Consider the following 19141-nt stretch of genomic DNA (forward strand, 5'->3'; position numbering starts at 1 on the left):
GCCCACTCTTCACAGGGGACAGAGGAGTCAAACCAGGCAGGTCTTCGTGGATGGAGAGGATTAAACAGGTGGGTGCGGGGAGGGGAGCCAGGCATGAGGGAACCCCATGAACAAAGGTGGGAAATGGGAGAGCTCAGAACACTGCACCAGACCTCAAAAAGCCAAGAGGAGGGACTGGACACAGTGCAAGGGCCATTAGGACATTTAGAGGATTTTATGAAAAGGAGACACCAGACAAAAACACTGACTTAGACAAATCTCTCCGTAGAAAACAAACATTTTACCTTTTCGGCCCAAATCTTCAGTACTGACTTAACCATGAAAAGCATATTCTTCTAGGGATGAAATATTTACGAGGAGGCTGTGCTAACACTTGCAAATAGGATGCAAAGAAACGAGTACCTTCTTTCATCAAAGGTGTTATGGACGGACCCATTGAGCAACACATGGACCACACCACAGGCATCTTCTGCAAACTTAAAAGGAAAAAGACAAGAAGCTGGCCATTCCTCAGCACGCAAATTTCACTGCCACACTCCAGCAGCTCCTTCCAAAATAACTCTCGGCTTTAGCTGGTGAAGGAGGGAGTAGCCTGTGTGTGTCTAGCTCAGTAATGCCAGGTGGATGTAATTTTCATCCCAAGCCATTGGCAGGATTCTGCTTCAGATGAGAATTCTGGAAGCAGATGCTCCCATCTGTGTTTGAACAATGAAGGTCAACATCATTGTCGACAGTGTCGTTAAATTGATGGCTCAGAAGTTGGAAGTCCAGGGAGTAAGAGAAATATTGCTGGAGGAGGAAGACAAAAGTGCTTTCTTGGTGCCATGCACTGTAGACGCTGCACATTTCCCTTAGGGAGAGCAGGGTGGACAATTCAGGGGCAAAGGAAAAGGGGACACAAAAAAAGGGGAAACTGAGGAGAGAAGGTGTCACAGGCCTGCACAGGTGCAAAGGGAAAGAGAGAATGAATGAACGAATATATCATTGAGCAGGGAGTTATTTCTTCATGCAATAAACGTTCAGCTGGAATCTTTGCCAGGTGCTGAAAAAACAAAACGAATGAAGCAAAACAATCTACGTGTTCTCTCCAAGAAGCACCCCCCACGCCCCTGGGACCAGCTCAGGTCCACTCCTGTATGATACTGTGCCAATGAGCTCATTGCGGGTTCAGTCGCCAGTAATGAGCACTCTTTGAGAGCTGTGACCTTGGCTGTCCTGCCTGTCACCACAGCCCTGGAGTCTTAGAGCTAGTGCATGGCACGGAATGGGTGCCCAGAGAAAATCTGTGGAGGGAAAGGAGGGAAGGAGGAAGGGAGGGAAATGGAAGCAGGAAGTGCAAATTCTCAGCGATGGAGATTAGGAAAGGAACAGAAAAAGCATCCCAGAGGCCAACAAAAGCTAAGTCCAGCAGGACAGATAGGATCTCACCTGGTAAAGACTGAGGCAGCTGCAAACAGAAAGGCCAAGGGGTCTGAGAAAAGAGTAGTTTGGTGAAACCCTCAGTGGATGTGCAATTTGGGTAGAAAAGTGAGTTCAGGGCACCATGAATGCTTGGCCAAGGAACCTGGCCTTTATTCTGCAGGTGAGAAAACACCACTGAACAATCTGAAACCAAATTATTAGAATCCAGTGCAGCTTCTGTTTTTCTACTCGGACAAAGTAGAAAGAGGCCCATTAGTACCAATCAAAGTGCTAAGTCAACAGAGTCCTTCCGGGGTGCCAAAAACTCAAGTCCCCATGAAATAAGCATTGGGTTAATTTGCCCCAAGGTCACATCACTTGGAAGCAAGGAAGCAGAGTGGGGATTCAAACCCCAAGCAGCTCTCTCTTGTCAGAAAAAGAAACGATCTTGGGGCACCTGGGTGGCTCAGTTGGTTAAGCATCTGACTTGAGCTCAGGTCATGATCTGGCAGTTCGTGGGTTCAAGCTCCGCATCCGGCTCTGTGCTGACAGCTCGGAGCCTGGAGCCTGCTTCGGATTCTGTGTCTTCCTCTCTCTCTGTCCCGCCCCTGATTGTGCTCTGTCTCTCTCAGTCTCTCAAAAATAAAGAAACATTAAAATTTTTAAAAAAGAAAGGATCTTGTCTGATAAAACAAGGTTGTCTATGCACATCTACGAGCGTTTGGCCAACAGAAAGCTGCGGCCCCAGGGGATGGCAGGGCATCTTTGGTCACCTTCACCACTGTGCTCGCTCCTAGCTCCAAGTAGGTGCTTGACACATATGAAATGTGACAGGGGTGCCTGGGTGGCTCAATTGGTTGAGCGTCTGACTCTTGATTTCGGCTCAGGTCACGATCCCAGGGTCATGGATCCAGCCCCCTGTTGGGCTCTGCACTGAGTGTGGAGCCTGCTTAGGATTCTGTCTCTCTCAAGGTGCCTGGTGCCTTGTTCAGTTAAGCAACCAGTTCTTGATTTGAGCTCAGGTCACCATCTCATGGTTTCTGAGTTTAAGCCCTGCATCAGGCTCTGCATTGTAGGCACAGAGCCTGCTTGGCAATCTTTGTCTTCCTTTCTCTCTCTCTCTCTCTCTGACTCTCTCTTTCTCAAAAATAAACTTTAAAAAAAAGGATTCTCTCTCTCCCTCGGCCCCTCTCCCACTCACACTCTCCCTCTAAAATAAAAAATTAAAATTAAAAAAATAATAAAAAATAAAAGTTGTTCACAACAGCACTGTCCCAAAACATATCAGAGAAGGAGAAAATAAATAGGAACTTCTCTCAGAAACAGCAAGCAAGCAAACATACAATAACAACAAACTCTACAGTGCCTGTGTATAATTATACAGCACTTAGTAGGTGCTCAGCAAATATTTGTTAAAGGAATGCATTCTGAGTTAGCGAAGAAAGTGGCATTTCGACATAGCAGCAACCCCATGGGACAGGTATTATTCTCATCCCCATTTGGCAAGTGAGGAATCTGAAGGTCAGAACGGTTTAAAGAATCTGTCCAAGTTTAAATGGTCTCCTTACTTCAAATCCCAGACTAGCCCCTCGTCTCCACCATGCCAGAGTTTACCGGAATCTCCTTAAGGGTGTGAGGCTTTCGACTCCACTACTTACTAGCCCAAGTGACCTTGGATGGGTCACCTAACCTCTGAGTCTTAGTGTCTTCACCTGTAACATGGGGATTTGCACCTTCCCACAGCACCTACTGTGAGGATCAAATGAGGAGACACAGGCAGAGCACCTGGTCCAGGACTTGGCATAAATAGGCACTCAACAAATGTGAGTTTCACTTGCCCCAGCTCCTCAGATGTCTACACTCAATTCCAGAGAATTATAAATAGTATAGATTTACTTTCTCCCGTTTTCTCTCCTTCGGTTCTTTCTTTCCTCCTTTCTTTCCCATTTTCCTTAGTTCACTTGCAAAGAAGCAACTTATAAGAAAAATAAGTATGTCCCAAGGCAGCTTGCAGTGAAGTCAGAAATAGATAGCAGTGGGGAAGGGATGAGTCCTTCCTCGCCTGAATTCTGGCTTTGGAGCCAGACAATTTGGGATAAACTCCCAGATCTGCCACTTACTACATACGTTTAGTAGACGGTTTATTTATACCTGCACCTCTGTTTCGTTATCTAGAAAATGAGTATGATACTCATGCCACCCACTTCATAGGATTCTTCTGGGGGCGAAAGCTTTTAACCCACGTGAAGATGCCTGTATCTGGTGCCCAGTAAGTGGTCTGTAAATGTTGATTATTCAGACTCTCCCAGGAATCTAAGATAGGTCAATGCCTAGATCAGAGGATTAAACCAAGCTGAAGGTTCCTGGCAGCCAAAGCCCAAAAATGGAAAAGAGCAAGGACTTGTCATCTAGGGCCTATGGGACCTCTATGAATGCCCTAAAATTGTATGTGAAAGTATTCTGATATGTGCTTTGGTACCTTTACTCTCAAGGAAGAATCCTAAACTTTTGTTCCTAAATGAGCCTGTGATCCAAAGAGAATGAACACCAACCACTGACTTGATGACCTCTTCAGTTCTTCGGTCGCCAAAATGCTAAAATTTCCCTTTTGGTACTTACCCTTTTGGACACAGTATTCCAGAATACAGAAACAGAGTTGTTGCTACAGTCTTTCCTCCGGTCTGGACAAGATTGATAGTTCATTTCTAAAAGACATAGTTTATAGAGAATAATTAAAGTAGGAAAGAAAGGGTATAATTAAAGTCCATTCCTCCCAGGCTGTTTGATCACCGTGGAGCCATTTTCCAATGGCATGGCTGCCAAGATGGAAGACGGACAATGGACTCCTCTCGCCCCACTTTGACTAAATGCCCCTGAATCCCTTCCAAGTCCTTACCTTACCCTCCAAATCCCAGACAGGAACACAATGACAAGGTTTGAGTCATCATTCTGGGAAACTGCAGCTGAAGTTCATCTGACAGAGACAAGCCCTAGGCATTATCCCCTTGTCCAGGAAAAACTAGAGCTAACGCTGGGCCCGCAGGAGCCACTCTTGCCAAATATCCCTCTGCTTCTTGCCAGCTCCCTTGTTGACAGCTTTCCTCCCCCTCCTGATGCAGTCTCCACATCCCCAGGCTCAGAGAGCCCCCGAGTCCGTCTACACTCACTCTCCCCCATCGAGACAGGCTCAGGAGTTGGTGAGATACAGCAGATACAGCGCACGAGCACATTGTTTCTGAGGTACCTCCCCCAAACGTATCTGCCTTAATGCACCACCATTTAAAAAAAATTTTTTGAGGTATAATTGACACATAAAATTGTAAGATATTTATAAATTTTTTAACGTTTATTCATTTTTGAGAGACAGAGACAGAGCGTGAGTGGGGGGGGGGGGGGGGGTGGAGAGAGAGAGAGAGAGAAAATCCGAAGCAGGCTCTAGGCTCTGAGCTGTCAGCACAGAGCTTGACCAAGGCTCAGACTCACAAACCGTGAGATCATGAGCCAAGCTGAAGTGGGACGCTTAACCAGCTGAGCCACCCAGGCGCCCCCTAAAATTATAAGCCATTGAAAGTGTACAATGTGAGGATCCTACATAGAGACATATACATAGAGACATTGTGTAAAGATTCCCCCATGTGGAGTTAATGTAACACATTCATCACCTCCCGCATTTACCTTTGTGTGTGTGAGCTGTGTGTTCGAGAACATTTAACTTCTACTGTCTTAGCAAATTTCAATTAGATAATACAGTGTTAGCAACTCTAGTACATTAGAACCTCAGACCTCATTCACCTCATAACTGGAAGTCTGTGCCCTCTTACTGACCTCTCCCTCATCCCACACCTCCTCCCAGCCCCTGGAAACCACTTTTCTCTCTGTTTCTAGGAGTTTGACGTTTTTCGTTTGTTTGTTTGTTTGTTTGTTTGTTTGTTTTTTGATTCCACATATAATTGATATCATGCAGTACTTGTCATGTGTCTGGCTTATTTCACTTTGCACAATGCCCTGAGATTTCTCCGTGTTGTTGCAAATGAGATTTCCTTTTTTTTTTTTTTTTTAATTTTTTTTAACGTTTTATTTATTTTTGAGACAGAGAGAGACAGAGCATGAACGGGGGAGGGGCAGAGACAGAGGGAGACACAGAATCGGAAGCAGGCTCCAGGTTCTGAGCCATCAGCTCAGAGCCCGACGCGGGGCTCGAACTCACGGACCGCGAGATCGTAACCTGAGCCGAAGTCGGACGCTTAACCGACTGAGCCACCCAGGCGCCCTGAGATTTCCTTTTTTAAAAAAGAGAATGAATAATATTCCCTTGTGTCTGTACGTGTGTATGTGTACATACTTCCTCTGTTTTATCCATTGCACTTGACGACACGCACAGTCATTGAGACTTAGGTCCCGAGGATAAAGAGACGAATCCGATAGAAGCCCTGCTTTCAGAGACCACATGATCTAATACAACCAAATCAATGGGAGAAAGATCAACCTGGGTTGGAGGGGGTATGCAGCACCATTTGGGAAGGCTGGTGCAGCGCTAGGTTTTGCAGGAAGAATAGGAGTCTTCGGCCAGACCAGACAGAAAGGTGCTCTAGGCAGAGAGGACACATGCAAAGGCCCAACAGGTTTAGATTAGCACCACCAGAACAGACGGGTGAGGAGGGAATGATGGATGATAAGGCATAAGAAAGACAGAGCCCAGACCATGCTAAGGAACTTAGACTTTATCCTAGAGGTGAAATTGAGGTTTCAGGTCAAAGACAGAAACCATCCCACTGCGGTGGCCACCTGGAGGCCAGCCCAGAGAGGTAAGGAGTGAGCAGTAAGAATCTTACAACAGTCCCACCAAGAAAGCAGGGTGCGTTCGAGTGCTGGACTCAGGCAGCAGAAATGGCGATAGAAAAGGCAAACACGTTGGTGACTGACTGGATACGGGACAGGAGGGCAGAGTGAGAATGAGGGCAGAATCTGCAGCCGTCTGACTTCCATTCTGAATTATCAAGCAGGCAGGGCAGGTGCATGACGAGAGGCCCTGGAACTTTCTTCTGTCCCAAAAGGCAGGCATGGGGCAGCAGTTTCCTCTGTGGATATGTGTACAGCTGACCCTAGAGAAGCAGCCGTCTTTCTACCTCCTCCCGTGATGAGTTAAATTTTGTCCCCTCAAAAGATATGTTAAAGACTTAACCCCTCAGTACCTGGGAACGTGACCTTGTTTGGAAAAAGGGTCTTTGCTGATATAATCGGTTAAGATGAGGTCATTAGTGTGGGTGGGTCCTAGTCCAATAGGAGTGGTATCTCTTTTTTTTTTTTAATGTTTATTTGTTTTTGAGATAGAGACAGAGTACGGGGGTGGGGGTGGGGGGCAGAAGCAGAGAGAGAGGGAGACAAAGAATCCGAAGCAGGCTCCAGGCTCTGAGCAATCAGCACAGAGCCCAATGCAGGGCTCAGGCTCGTGAACCATGAGATCATGACCTGAGCCAAAGTCGGCATGCTGATCTGATTGAGTCACCCTGGCGCCCGAGTGGTATCCATTTTAGAAGGGGCAGTACATGCGTGGGGGTGCCTGTGTGGCTCACTTGGTTAAGCATCTGACTTTGGCTCAGGTCATGATCTCATGATTCCTGAGTTTAAGCCCTGCATTAGGCTCTGTGCTGCCAGCTCGGAGCCTGGAGCCTGCTTCGGATTCTGTGTCTCCCTCTCTGCCCCACCCCTAGCCGAGCTCGTGCACGCACATTCTCTCTCTCTCTCTCTCTCTCTCTCTTAAGAATAAGCAATAAAAGGGGGGGGGAGTATGCTTTAAAAACAAAATCACACAAATAAAAAAGGAAACATTTCCATGCACAGACGTAAATAATTACTAAATTATCATTCAAAATTAAATTTGAATCATCTCTCAACAGGGGCAAAAATGTTGATGACAATGGAACGAACACACATGAAGAGTCCCCAATCTAGACGGAGGAAAATCTAACCTCGACTTGAAGCCCAGCAGCCAAATAGGAAAGGGTCGGCAGATTCACTGCCTTTCTGTACAGCAGAAGACAGAATACAAACAGCATTAAAAGAAAAATACAAACTGACAAAAATAGGCTTTCCACCAGTACTCCAGAGAAGAGGTGAGATGACACACAGTTAAGACACAAGGGCTCCAGCCAGGAAGCCTGGGTTCGCTCCCAGCCCTGCCACTTACTAACTCAGGGAGTTAGTGCTCAGGGAGCACTTACTAACGGGAAAATCATATAACAGCCCTCAGCCTCAGGCTTCTCATCTGTAAAATAGGATCATCACGGGACCTCCTGGGGCTGTAAGGAAGGACTCACTGAGTGGATACTCACATAGCATGTAGCACAAAGGCTGGGATTTTGTAAGTACCCAATAAGTACTAGCTACTACTATTAATTTATATAGAACTAACAAAAATAGTCAAGATATATGAACAGGCATCCAATAAAAATCATCAAGATATATGAACAGGCAGTTTATAAAAGAAATAGAAATATCTACCATGAAATATATAAACACGATTGGCCTCGCAACCAAAGTGCAAAATAAGCCGAGGTATTATTTCTTTATCAAATTGGCAAGAGCATTTTCATAAGTGCGAACATCCAGTGTTGGCAAGGGTATGGGTGAATAAGTAATGTAACAGATTCTGATGAGAGTGTAAATGGTGATCTCCTTTTGAATGACAAATGTATCTGTTTCTACCACAGTGTATTCAGCACTGAAATCTCATTTGTAGAAATGTATCTGTCCAAAGTGCTTCCACAAGCACGCAGCTGTATGTGAGCCCTGGGTGTGAGCCAGTGTGGGTGTGTGTAAGCATGTGAGTGTCTGTTGTGCACAGAAGCAACAGTTGCTAAGCAACAACATCTAAAAACAACCTAAATGTCCATCAATTGGAGATTGGGTTAAATAAATTACAGTACAGAGGAGATACATGAGGGCTTTTGAAAAAATATGGCTGTAATTTCTATCTACTAATTCTAAACGAATAAAGCAAACTTGCAGATTGTGTATGCGTACTTTTTAACACATGTGTTTATGTGAGCACGGGGCCATGTGTGGAAGGATTCTTACCGAACTGTTGACGACAGTCCCCTTCGGGAAATAACATGGAAATGGAGGACTGGAGAAGGTACAAGGTGACCTTCACTCTTTAAACACTTCTGTACTTGGCAAATAAGTACTTGGCAAATAAGCATGCAGCCTTTTTATAATTGGAAATAATGTAAACCTGGGAAGAAGAAGCTACCATAATAAGTTTTTTTAAAACAGTCAAAAGCAATAAAAATAAGAACAAAATAATATAGATGGGGCATCTGGGTGGCTCAGTCAGGTAAGGGTCGAACTTGGCTCAGGTCATGATCTTGTGCTCCGGTCTGTGAGTTCACGTCGGGCTGTGTGCTGTCAGCTCGGAGCCCGGAGCCTGCTTCGGATCCTGTGTCTCCCTCTCTCTCTCTGCCCCTCCCCTGCTCGCCCTCTGTCTCTCTCTCTCTCCTTCCCTCTCTCTCCCAAAAATAAATAAACATTAAAAAAAAAAAGAATAAAACAACATAAAATAAAAATATCCACCGTATAAATAAAAAGAGAAAGAAAAACACAAAGAAGTAAAAACGGGCTCGATAGAGTTTTCTGGGTAGAAAGCACCTCCCCACAGTGAAGCATTCTGGGTCTTTCTGGGCAAGATAAGGCGACCTCTGAACAATGACAGCAGAGCCACGCACTGGCCTGAGACACGGAGGAGCCCATCCACCTGCTGCCGTGGCCATTCCGTGGAACAAGGGCTGTGGCCTGGCTCCCTCTCAGGCCTCAGCCTGCTCTGCCATTCTCTAGTCCCGAATAATGCCCTCACAGAGAGCAAACACCTCCAGTTCAGAAGCAGGCTACCCTTGCTCTCAGAGTGGACAGATCAGGGAGCACAGACGGGCCCAACCTCGCAAATCAGTTTTTTTCTAGAAGGCTGAATTGATCTAAGGAACGCTATTTTACGGGAACCTGAATTATCGTTAAGTGTGTAGATGGCATCAGGGCAGGTACCTGTGGCTCCTCACCACACCAATGCACCTGGCAGAGCCCAGGGCTCCTTCGCCCTGCACTCCCTGCAATGCCAGACAGCCCAGACCCTCACCAGAAGAGCCTAGGTCTCCACACCACCTGAGGCCGTCCGCCATGTAACCCAGCAGTGTGTTCTCGAGGGTGAACAGCTCCCGCTGGACCCATGCGTATTCGTGCACCAGCTCATTTGTTTTGCTCCAAAGGAGGGTCTAGGAAAGAAAAACACAACCTGTTATTGAGAGTAATTCAGTGAGTCAAAAAGCAAAAACAAAAACAAAATCCACATCTTTTTAAATGAGAGAAAGATAGAAAAGACCAGAGTAAAACCCCTAGAGTAAAAGTGAGCGTTGCTGAGTGCATCACTGTGTTCTGTGTCCATGGATGGAGGGTGTGTGTGTGTGTGTGTGTGTGTGTGCATTTTGTAGGTCACATTATTATTTTTGGTGGCAGTGAAAAAAAGTCTGAAAGCCACGGATGAGAATCTTACAATAAACACAGAACTAGAGCACATCTGGAGGAGACATTAGGAAATTCCTAAAGTCATCTGCAAAACAATTGTGTCTACGTGCTATTTTCTGGGAGAAGTGCTCTTGGGTTCTTAAAGGGCTCCAGAACCCTGTTTCCTTCCCCAAATCTTTCCTATTCCCACAAAGAAAAAGGAGAGAAAGGAAAGAACAAATACAGTAAATTTTTTTAGGGTCCCTTGTAAAGGTCAAATACCAGAACAATCTTCAGACCATGGATCTATTCCCTTTTTTTTTTTTTTAGTTTTAAATTAATTTTTCTTAATTTTTACTTATTTTTTTTTTAATTTACATCCAAGTTAGTTAGCATACAGTGCAACAATGATTTCAGGAGTAGATTCCTTAATGCCCTTAACACATTTAGCCCCTCCCCCCTCCCACAACCCCTCCAGTAACACTCTATTTGTTCTCCGTATTTAAGAATATCTTAATGCTTTTGTCTCCCTCCTTGTTTCTCTATTCTTTTTGCTTCCCTTCCCTTATGTTCATCTGTTTCGTATCTTTAAGTCCTCATATGAGTGAAGTGCTATGATATTTGTCTTTCTCTGACTAATTTCACTTAGCATCACACCCTCCAGTTCCATCCACATAGTTGCAAATGGCACCTTCTTTTTTTTTTTTTAAGTTTATCTCTTTATTTTGTGAGGGGGTGAGGGGCAGAGAGAAAGAAAGGGGGGGGGGAGAGAATCACAAGCAGACTCCACACTGTTAGCACAGAACCCAACTCGGGCTCTATCTCATGGATCATGCGATCATGACCTGAGCCAAAATCCAGAGTCCCAGGCTCAACCTACTGAGCCACCCAGGTGCCCCTCTACTCCTTCCCGATAGGAGGGCGTGGAGGGCGTGGTTTGAAGCGTGGGCCCCAGAGGCACGTGCCCTGTGAAACCAGCGTCACTACTTACAGCTGTCTGACCCTGGGCAGCCAGAGCATCACGAAACCTCAGTTTCCCCATCTGTAAAATGGTATCGATAGTGACTGTAAGGAACCCGAGATGTGAGATGAAATGAGACAATTGCAAATAAAAAGTGCTTAGTCCCGGGTCTGTTGCCAAGTTAGGGATCCTTGGGGTTATTTGCCAAGCAGCTCTTCTGTACGCCCCGTGTCGGTGCACCTGGCCGGCTCTCTGGAATAACCCTAGCTCTCCACCGAGGGGATGAGAGGCTATAATAGGTGCCTGGCTCGGAGGCTACACAAAGATGATTTGGGGCGCACTGAATTTTCACCTTAAATGCTGACTTGAGGAAAGATGTACGCCATTCCACACTTGTTCCAGTACAGTCTATGTATAAACCCCAGGCCTCTCTGGCTCCAAATCCCAGGCTACCAACATTTCAACTGGTCACTTTCAAGGCCACCAAACGTGAGCAGTCACTGACCGCCTAACCTCACCAAGTCTCAGTGTTCTCACCGGTAAAATGGGGGTGTTGACTCTTGACTTGTTTATTCTGCAGGGTGGCTATGAATTATCATCATCATCGTCAGAGGTCAAGGGAGAGTTTCGCAGTTATATAAAGTCGGGTCCTTTTTGTTTGGGTTGGTTGGGTTTCCCACAGGTTTGCTTTGCCTGATTTTTGGTCACGTCTCCTTCCACTTTCCCTGTCCCCGGTTCTCTCTTAATTTCCTTCCTCACATGTCCCAAATCCAGATGATATCCAGGTGCCACAAAATCTCCACAGACGCCATCTCGGCCAACCACGCATACACCCTAACCTCCAGATTTTTCTCCTCCCTCATCCTGGCCAAAATTTGGTCCTGTGGTCTCTTCCTTTGGCTTTTATCCTGTTTTGTTTTGTTGGGTTTTTTTTAATGTTTATTTTTGAGAGAGACAGAGACAGAATGTGAGCAGCGCAGAGGCAGAGAGAAAGGGAGACAGAATCCGGAGCAGGCTCCAGGCTCTGAGCAAGCTGTCAGCACAGAGCCCGACGCAGGGCTCGAACTCACAAACCGCGAGATCATGACCTGAGCCGAAGTTGGACGCTTAACCAACTGAGCCACCCAGGCGCCCCCTGTTTTTTGTTTTGTTTTGTTTTTTGCAGTTTATTTATTTTGAGAGAAAGAGTGCACGCACAAGTAAGCAGCAGAGAGAGGAAGTGAGAGAATCCCAAGCTGACAGCACAGAGCCTGATGCGGGGTCAATCTCATGAACCCTGAGATCACGACCTGAGCTGAGATCGAGAGTTGGATGTTAAACTGACTGAGCCACCCAGGAACCCTTTTTTTATCCTCAGTTTTAAAAATCAATAATTCGGGGTGCCTGGGTGGCTCAGTCAGTTAAGCATCTGACTTTGACTCATGATCTCACAGTTCATGAGTCTGGGCCCCATATCAGGGGCTGTCAGCACAGAGCCCACCTCAGATCCTCTGTCCACCCCCCCTGCCCCTCCCCTGCTGGTTCTCTAAATAAATAAATAAATAAACTTTAAAAAAAATCAATAACTCTATCCCGTTACCTTGTCACAAGGTACAGTTTGATTCGTCAGCTCCATCAATGGCTGATAGTCCTGTTCCGTGCTGCCGCAAGGATCCTTAGAAAGAAATGCATTTGTGAATGCCTTCCCTATCTTTTGGCAATCTTTATGTCTGTGAGACAAAACACGGAAAACAAAACAAAACATGAAAGGTTAGGTTTTGAACATAATTACCTGGGCACGTGTCATTTACGAAGCACGGGCTGCATGCCTAGAACTTCACGCACATCCGGACAGCATTTTTTAAGAGATGACCGTTATCCTCCCCACCCTGCAACGTCCCTGCCTCTCCCAGAGCTGCTTCTCCGGTTAGAGACACAGACAGTAATCAAACAAGCAAATAAGTTAACAAAATCAGTACGGACTATTCCAAGTATTCAGAAAATCAAGGGGGGGGGGGGCGACAGCAGGATACAATGACCAGGTTAGGGAGGCTGGTCAGGACAGGTGTCCCTGAAAGATCATTTAAGCTAAGACTGAATGATGAGAAGGAGAACATTCCAGACGGAGGCTACTACAAGGACAAAGACCCTGAAATACACAGCTGCCACAGAAAGGAATAAGGAAAAGAGTGGTAAGAAATCAGGTCAGAAAAATAATCAGGCGGTAGATCACTTAGGTCTTTTGGACCAAAGAAATGATCTCAAATTTTACTCTAATTACTGGCAAGCCATTGGATCATTTTAAGCATGAGAGTGGTCTCATCTGATTTTTTTTTTTTTTTTTTTGAGCCACCACTAGAAAATTCTGAGCTGGCCCTAAAGACAGAAGTCTCTGAAATAGAATTCGGACTCCTCGTCCCCTCCAGACAGCCCCCAGCCATGAGGAGGCAGGTGGGTGGGAAAGAGCGGAGGGAGGAGGGATGGGGGCACAGAGAGGGGCTAAGAAGACAGCACCTGACATCCCTTGTGTTCCTGTTAGCAGGTGCACAGAAACCCATCATTTCCTCGGGACAAAGAGGTGGGTCTCCCCTGGGAGCGCTCAGGTATCACGATCAGGATAAACCCCAACCTTTGGGGGCTTAAATAAAACACATGGTAAATCCTTTCGGCACACTGCCCAGTACAGAATAAAGGTTCACGCAACATCAGCAATAATATTTCCTGTCTTTCTTTTCGGGCGCCTTGCTCAGACCTTGCTGGCTGTGAGCAGTCATCTGCAGCCCATAGAGGCAGGCGTGGCCCATATACCTCCTGGGCCAACTTAGGAATGGGGCTCATCCTCACAGGGCCCGGAAGGGCACACAGAGTTAGTATGTCCTGTACCTGGGATGGTGAGAACACCCGGCCCCTTGGGGTCAGATTAGGGTGCAAACCCAACCCAGAGGGTAACAGTACTGCCCATCCCCTTGTCCGCAGGCAATATGATTGTCTCCTTGATCTTCCACTCATAGTAAGAATCAGCCTGTAAAATGTAATGGCTTTGATATGCAAAAGCCACAGGACAGAATTCCAGATCAGTCATCCGGTAGCTGGGTGGGCTGAGGCAATAATAATAATAATAATTTCGTAGTAGTAGTAGTAATAAACAATGACAACAAAAGGTAGCATTTATTGGGGGCTTAATATATATTTCACATACATATCTCATCTAATCTCCTATCATTTCTCTGAGCAAATGTATCAGTATTTGATTCAACTTAGTAAGACCTAAAATTGCAGGGACGCAACAGAGAATTTTATTTCTTGCTCATATCTCAAGCTCAAGGCCAGTATCTGGGATTTCTATGACATTGCACATATCAGAGACCCATCTGCTCAGTCCAAAATGACTACTTCAGTTCCAGCCATCATGACTACATTCCAGCCAACAGGAAAGATTAAGGAAAAGAAAGAGGAAGAGAAAGAAGTTAGAGGAGGGGAAAGCAGCAGCAGCAGCAGTGGGCACGTGGGCTGCTTCTTAAGGACAGGCTCTTAGAAGATGTTCTATTTGCTCTCATCTCATTTGCTAAGATGTTATCACAGGCCACACCTAGCTGCAAAGGAAGGTGAGAAGCAATCTTTCACCTTGATGGCCATTGCAGAGCTAAAATCACTACTTCGATTCTAGAGAAGAAAGGGCCTTGGTCACAGGGAGATCCTACCGTTGTCCCATTTTACTGATGAGGAAACTTGAAGGCTGCAAAGTTATAGAACCGGTCAGAGGTCACAGGATGAGTGAGTGGGAAAGCCGGGACAGGTCCCGAGTCTGTGTGACCCTGAAGGTCAGGCTCCCACCACCCTACTACAGCGTTGCCTTGGAAGGCAGGCTAGAAAAGCGCTCCAGCCTCAGTTTCCCCATCTGTGAAAGGGAGGTAATATCACTTCACTCATGGGAGGTTCGAGAGAATTCGCTGAGCTCACACACAACACCTGCAGGCTTCGTGGAGGGCTCTTTCAAGCCGAGATCCCTCTACTCCCCAGTCTGTACAGGACATTTCAACTGCCTCATGGCTTGCCTTCCAAAGCTGGGCCAGGAAACCATACACTGGCTTTCTTCATACACTGCACATTTCAAAGAAAACGGGTTATTGCATTATGTACTTCAATGTCAATCAAAACGTATGGGGCACCATCATGGCAAGTTTAGAGAAAAAGTGTTTGGTGGCTATGTCACTTTGGGGGATCATGTTTTACTTCCATTAATTTAATTCAGTGGCCTTCTCAACAATGTCCTGTTCCGGATTCCAACTCCCTCATACAATTCTTCTACCAGCATCTGCAGAACTGGGGGCAGACAAAGGCTGGAGGGGGAGAGATGTCTCCCTGAGATGAAGAGCAAGAGAATTTTCCACTACAAAAAAAAAAAAAAAATCTGGCAGGAAAGAGAAATGAATGTGCACCGAGAACCCACTGTTTACCAGATGTTTTTATGAACGTGTTATGTAATCACCAAAGATTTGATGGAGCCTCCGGGAGAACTCACGAACCTCTAAAATTATTTTTATGTTTCTTAGGTATGTAGACCCCCAGCTCAGGAGACACTACCTTCTGGGCTCAAGGATCCCCAGGTTGATAATAATTTAACGGAGCTCCTTGTCTAGAAGGAGCAGAGTTCTAGAACATAAGCTGAAACAGACGTGAGAAGAGCTTATGATTTAACTGCCTTCCCTTTCTCTGTCTCAGAGATCACAGCCTCCTTGTGTCCACAACTGAGAGAAAATGAGGAGGAGCAATCAGAAGTCTGGGGTCAAGCTTTATGAAGCTACTTTTTTTTTTTAATGTGTTATTTCTTTATTTTGAGAGATAGAGAGAACACAAGCGCAGGGAGGCGCAGAGAGAGAGGGAGGGAGAAAATCCCAAGCAGGGTCCGAGTCTCAGCACGGATCCCAATGTGGGGCTCGATCTCACGACCTTGAGATCATGACCTGAGCTGAAATCAAGAGTCAGATGCTTAAGTGACTGAGCCCCCCAGGAGCCCCTGAAGTTTCTTTTTATCCTTAAACTCAAAAGTAAACATTGCACCCTGGATGTGCCAGTCACCGTTTTGATCGGCATAAATACATATATAGAATTAAAAAGGCGTTGGGATGGCACTATAGGGAGGTGTCTGCAGTACTCATTTATAGACGTCAATGCGGAAAGGAGCCTCAAGTTCATTAGTGTGGCTTCTTTGCAAGAATCCCCCGTGTTCATGTTTGTTCCCCGGGGTAGAGCACCGTTCCATCAGATCAAATGATAGCCAAGCCAAGCTGCTCCGAGTAAATTGGCCGGTTATAAGAAACAGGTGGCCTCGGGAACGTCTGTGTCCAACAGAGATGGAGGTGCGCCTCTGACTGAAGAGGCGGCATGGGGGGCCCCTGGGTGGCTCAGTCGGTTGAGCGGCTGACTTCACCTCAGGTCACGATCTCACTGCTCATGGGTTCGAGCCCCACGTCGGGCTCCGCGCTCACAGCTTGAAGCCTGGAGGCGGCTTCAGGTTCTGTCTCCATCTCTCTGCTCCTCCCCTGCTGACATTCTGTTGATCTCTCTCTCTCAAATATAAGATAAAAACAACATAAAAAAATTGAAGAAGCAGCATGGAAGGAAAAGCCATTTCTGGAAGTTGTTGTTTTGTTTTGTTTTGTTTTGTTTTTTGCATTAAAAATGGCTCTCCATTCCACAATGGTGCTACTTCCAGGCAGCCCTGCTGCCTGGGATAGAGACTGTGAGCCCCAGGGCTATTCCCAAGAGCTGTCTGTGCCCGGATCAGACTGTGGGAAGTCATCGGGTCCTGTGGCTCTCAGCTCTGGCCACACTTGACCATCACCCGAGAGCTTCGGAAAAGACCGACTCCAGGCCAACCAAGTCAGAATGGCAAAGGTGGAAAGAGTAGAACTGAGAATTTTTCAGAAGCCTCCCCTTCCCCCTTCCTCCCAGGGGAACTGCACTGCCACTTTCTATCTCAGTGAATTTGACTACTGTGGGTACCTGTCTTTCCATCACCGGCTGATTTCACTTAGTGCAATGTCCTCACAGCTTACCCGTGTTGTAGCAGGTGTCAGAATCCCCTGCCCTTTCAAAGGCTCAACAACATTCCACTGTAGGCTTACACGTCATTCTGGGTATCCGTTTACCCACTGTGGACACTTGGGCTGCTTCATCACCCACTCTTTCCTTCCACAAATACTTCCCGGGGTCCTACCGAGAGCCTCCCACCAGGCACAGAGCTATCCTCAAGGCACTCAGATGATGGTTGAGGGCAGAGAAAGACCAGAACTAATTACAATCAAAGCACCGGTGACTTTTGCCCAAGGCACTAAAACTTGAAAACACAATAAATAGTGGAACATTTTCTAATTCTCTACTACAGAGGATAGGCACGGGATTTAAAACCACACAACAAAAACAAAAACTCCTTGATTAAATGTTAAGCAGTCTTCTTTTTTGAAAATGATTTTTCTTTGTGGGCTCCCCTGTTGTTGTGGCATGCAAAATCTATCTATATTTGTAACCGCCCGGGGTTTCTATGTGCCCCCTTTCTGGCTTCGCTGCCTTTGATGGGTTCCAGAGATTAGAGCTGTGTAGCCAACAGAAGGGAATGGCGTCAAAAGGTGTCTCTGCTCAGCGGAAAACAAAGCAGCCTTTGAACAACGTATTTATACAGAGCTTGGAATCACTTGGGGGATGTTTATTTTATGGTAAGTGATGAAAGGAGACCTCACCTTCTAGAAAACAGGAAAAAGATGCACACCAAACTGGTAATTGGGGTTGTCTCTTGGAAGAAAAATAAAGGCAAATTTCCACTTTCACCTCATATTTTTCTGTATTGTTGGTTTACGATAAAAATGGATTATCCAAGGGGTGCCTGGGTGGCTCAGTCGGTTGAGCGACCGACTTCGGCTCAGGTCATGATCTCGCAGTTTGCGAGGTCGAGCCCTGCGTCGGGCTCTGTGCTGACAGCTCGGAGCCTGGAGCCTGCTTCGGATTCTATGTCTCCCTCTCTCTCTGCCACTCCCCCCTCAGGCTCTGTCCCTCTCTGTCTCAGAAATAAATAAACATTAAAAGAAAAAATTTAACAACGGATTATCCAAGCCAGCCAAAAAGGGGGGAAGGGAAGTTCAATTTTTTTAAATGAAGATATAGCAAAATCACAACCAATTTTTTATTTTTATTTATTTTTTTTAATTTTTTTTTTTGTTTATTTTTGAGACAGAGAGAGACAGAGCATGAACAGGGGAGGGTCAGAGAGAGAGGGAGACACAGAATCCGAAGCAAGTTCCAGGCTCTGTGCTTTCAGCACAGAGCCGGACACAGGGCTCGAACCCTCAAACCGTGAGATCATGACCTGAGCCGAAGTCCGACGCCCAACCGACTGAGCCACCCAGGCGCCCCACAACCAATTTTTTAAAACTAAAAGGAAAAGAAACCATGGCAATCAAACCATGTTTGTTTGTTTGCTTGTTTGTTTTTTGAGAGAGAGAAATAGACAGCAAGCGGGGGAGGGGCAGAGAGAGAGGGAGACAGAAATCCCAAGCAGGCTCCACGCTGTCAGCACAGAGCCAGATGAAGGGCTCAAACCCACAAACCGTGAGATCATGACATGAGCAGAAGTCAAGAGTCAGACGCTCAATCAACTGAGCCACCCAGGTGCCCCTCAAACCATGTTTTAAAATAGTTATACCTGGTTGTGAGGAGTATAAGGTTGCCTTGTAATTGTCCCATCCTTATACTTTGACTTTTCCTACAATAAACATATATTACAATAGCGATCATAACAAAACTTTTATTTTCTTTTAGAGTAGCTTGAGCAATTAGACCAAACACTTGAGAATCTTGGGAAGCTTAGGACTTGGGTTTAAAGAAAACATACCACCTTAGGAATTCCTGTATCCAGCAGAGACAGAAGAGGATCTCTACTCCGTCACCACCCATCACTTCTGCGCCCTCCCTCACGTCTGCTAGCTACAAAGTGTCTTTTCTACCCCTCATCCTGTTAAAAACAATAGCATGTAATCAGGCAAGATGCCCTGGCCCCACCACTCAAGGCCCAGTGATGTGATATATGAGGAGGGGTAGGGGTTAGGGCCACAGACTTTTTCCAGTGGAACTGTCTCCCCTTTAAAGACTTTCTTGCATCCTCAAGCAAGACTGGGTTGTCAAATCACTCCTCATCACAGATCATACTCAGAGTCAGACTTGATGAATCATATCAAGGAGACAAGTCATTGAGAGGCTCAGTCAAAGGAAGGGAGGAAGGGATGCCACTTCCTATATCGCCCCTGGTGTCCT

At 46.1% G+C, this 19141-nt stretch overlaps 1 protein-coding gene across 3 annotated transcripts in view; it reads right to left on the reverse strand.

The window, feature by feature from the left end:
* The window catches only part of CD38 (CD38 molecule), a 60979-nt gene that overhangs the window by 9427 nt on the left and 32411 nt on the right, over positions 1–19141 (reverse strand). For 2 of the 3 annotated variants that reach the window (XM_042936851.1, XM_042936850.1), the window contains exons 2-5: positions 12435–12564; positions 9530–9665; positions 4021–4106; positions 403–476 (exon numbers count right to left, since the gene is read on the reverse strand). In XM_042936851.1, coding sequence (XP_042792785.1) covers positions 403–476; positions 4021–4106; positions 9530–9665; positions 12435–12564 — 426 coding nt within the window. The other variant, XM_042936852.1, reaches the window with a different exon arrangement.

Source organism: Panthera leo, chromosome B1, assembly GCF_018350215.1.
Source record: "Panthera leo isolate Ple1 chromosome B1, P.leo_Ple1_pat1.1, whole genome shotgun sequence".
Taxonomy (NCBI): domain Eukaryota; kingdom Metazoa; phylum Chordata; class Mammalia; order Carnivora; family Felidae; genus Panthera; species Panthera leo.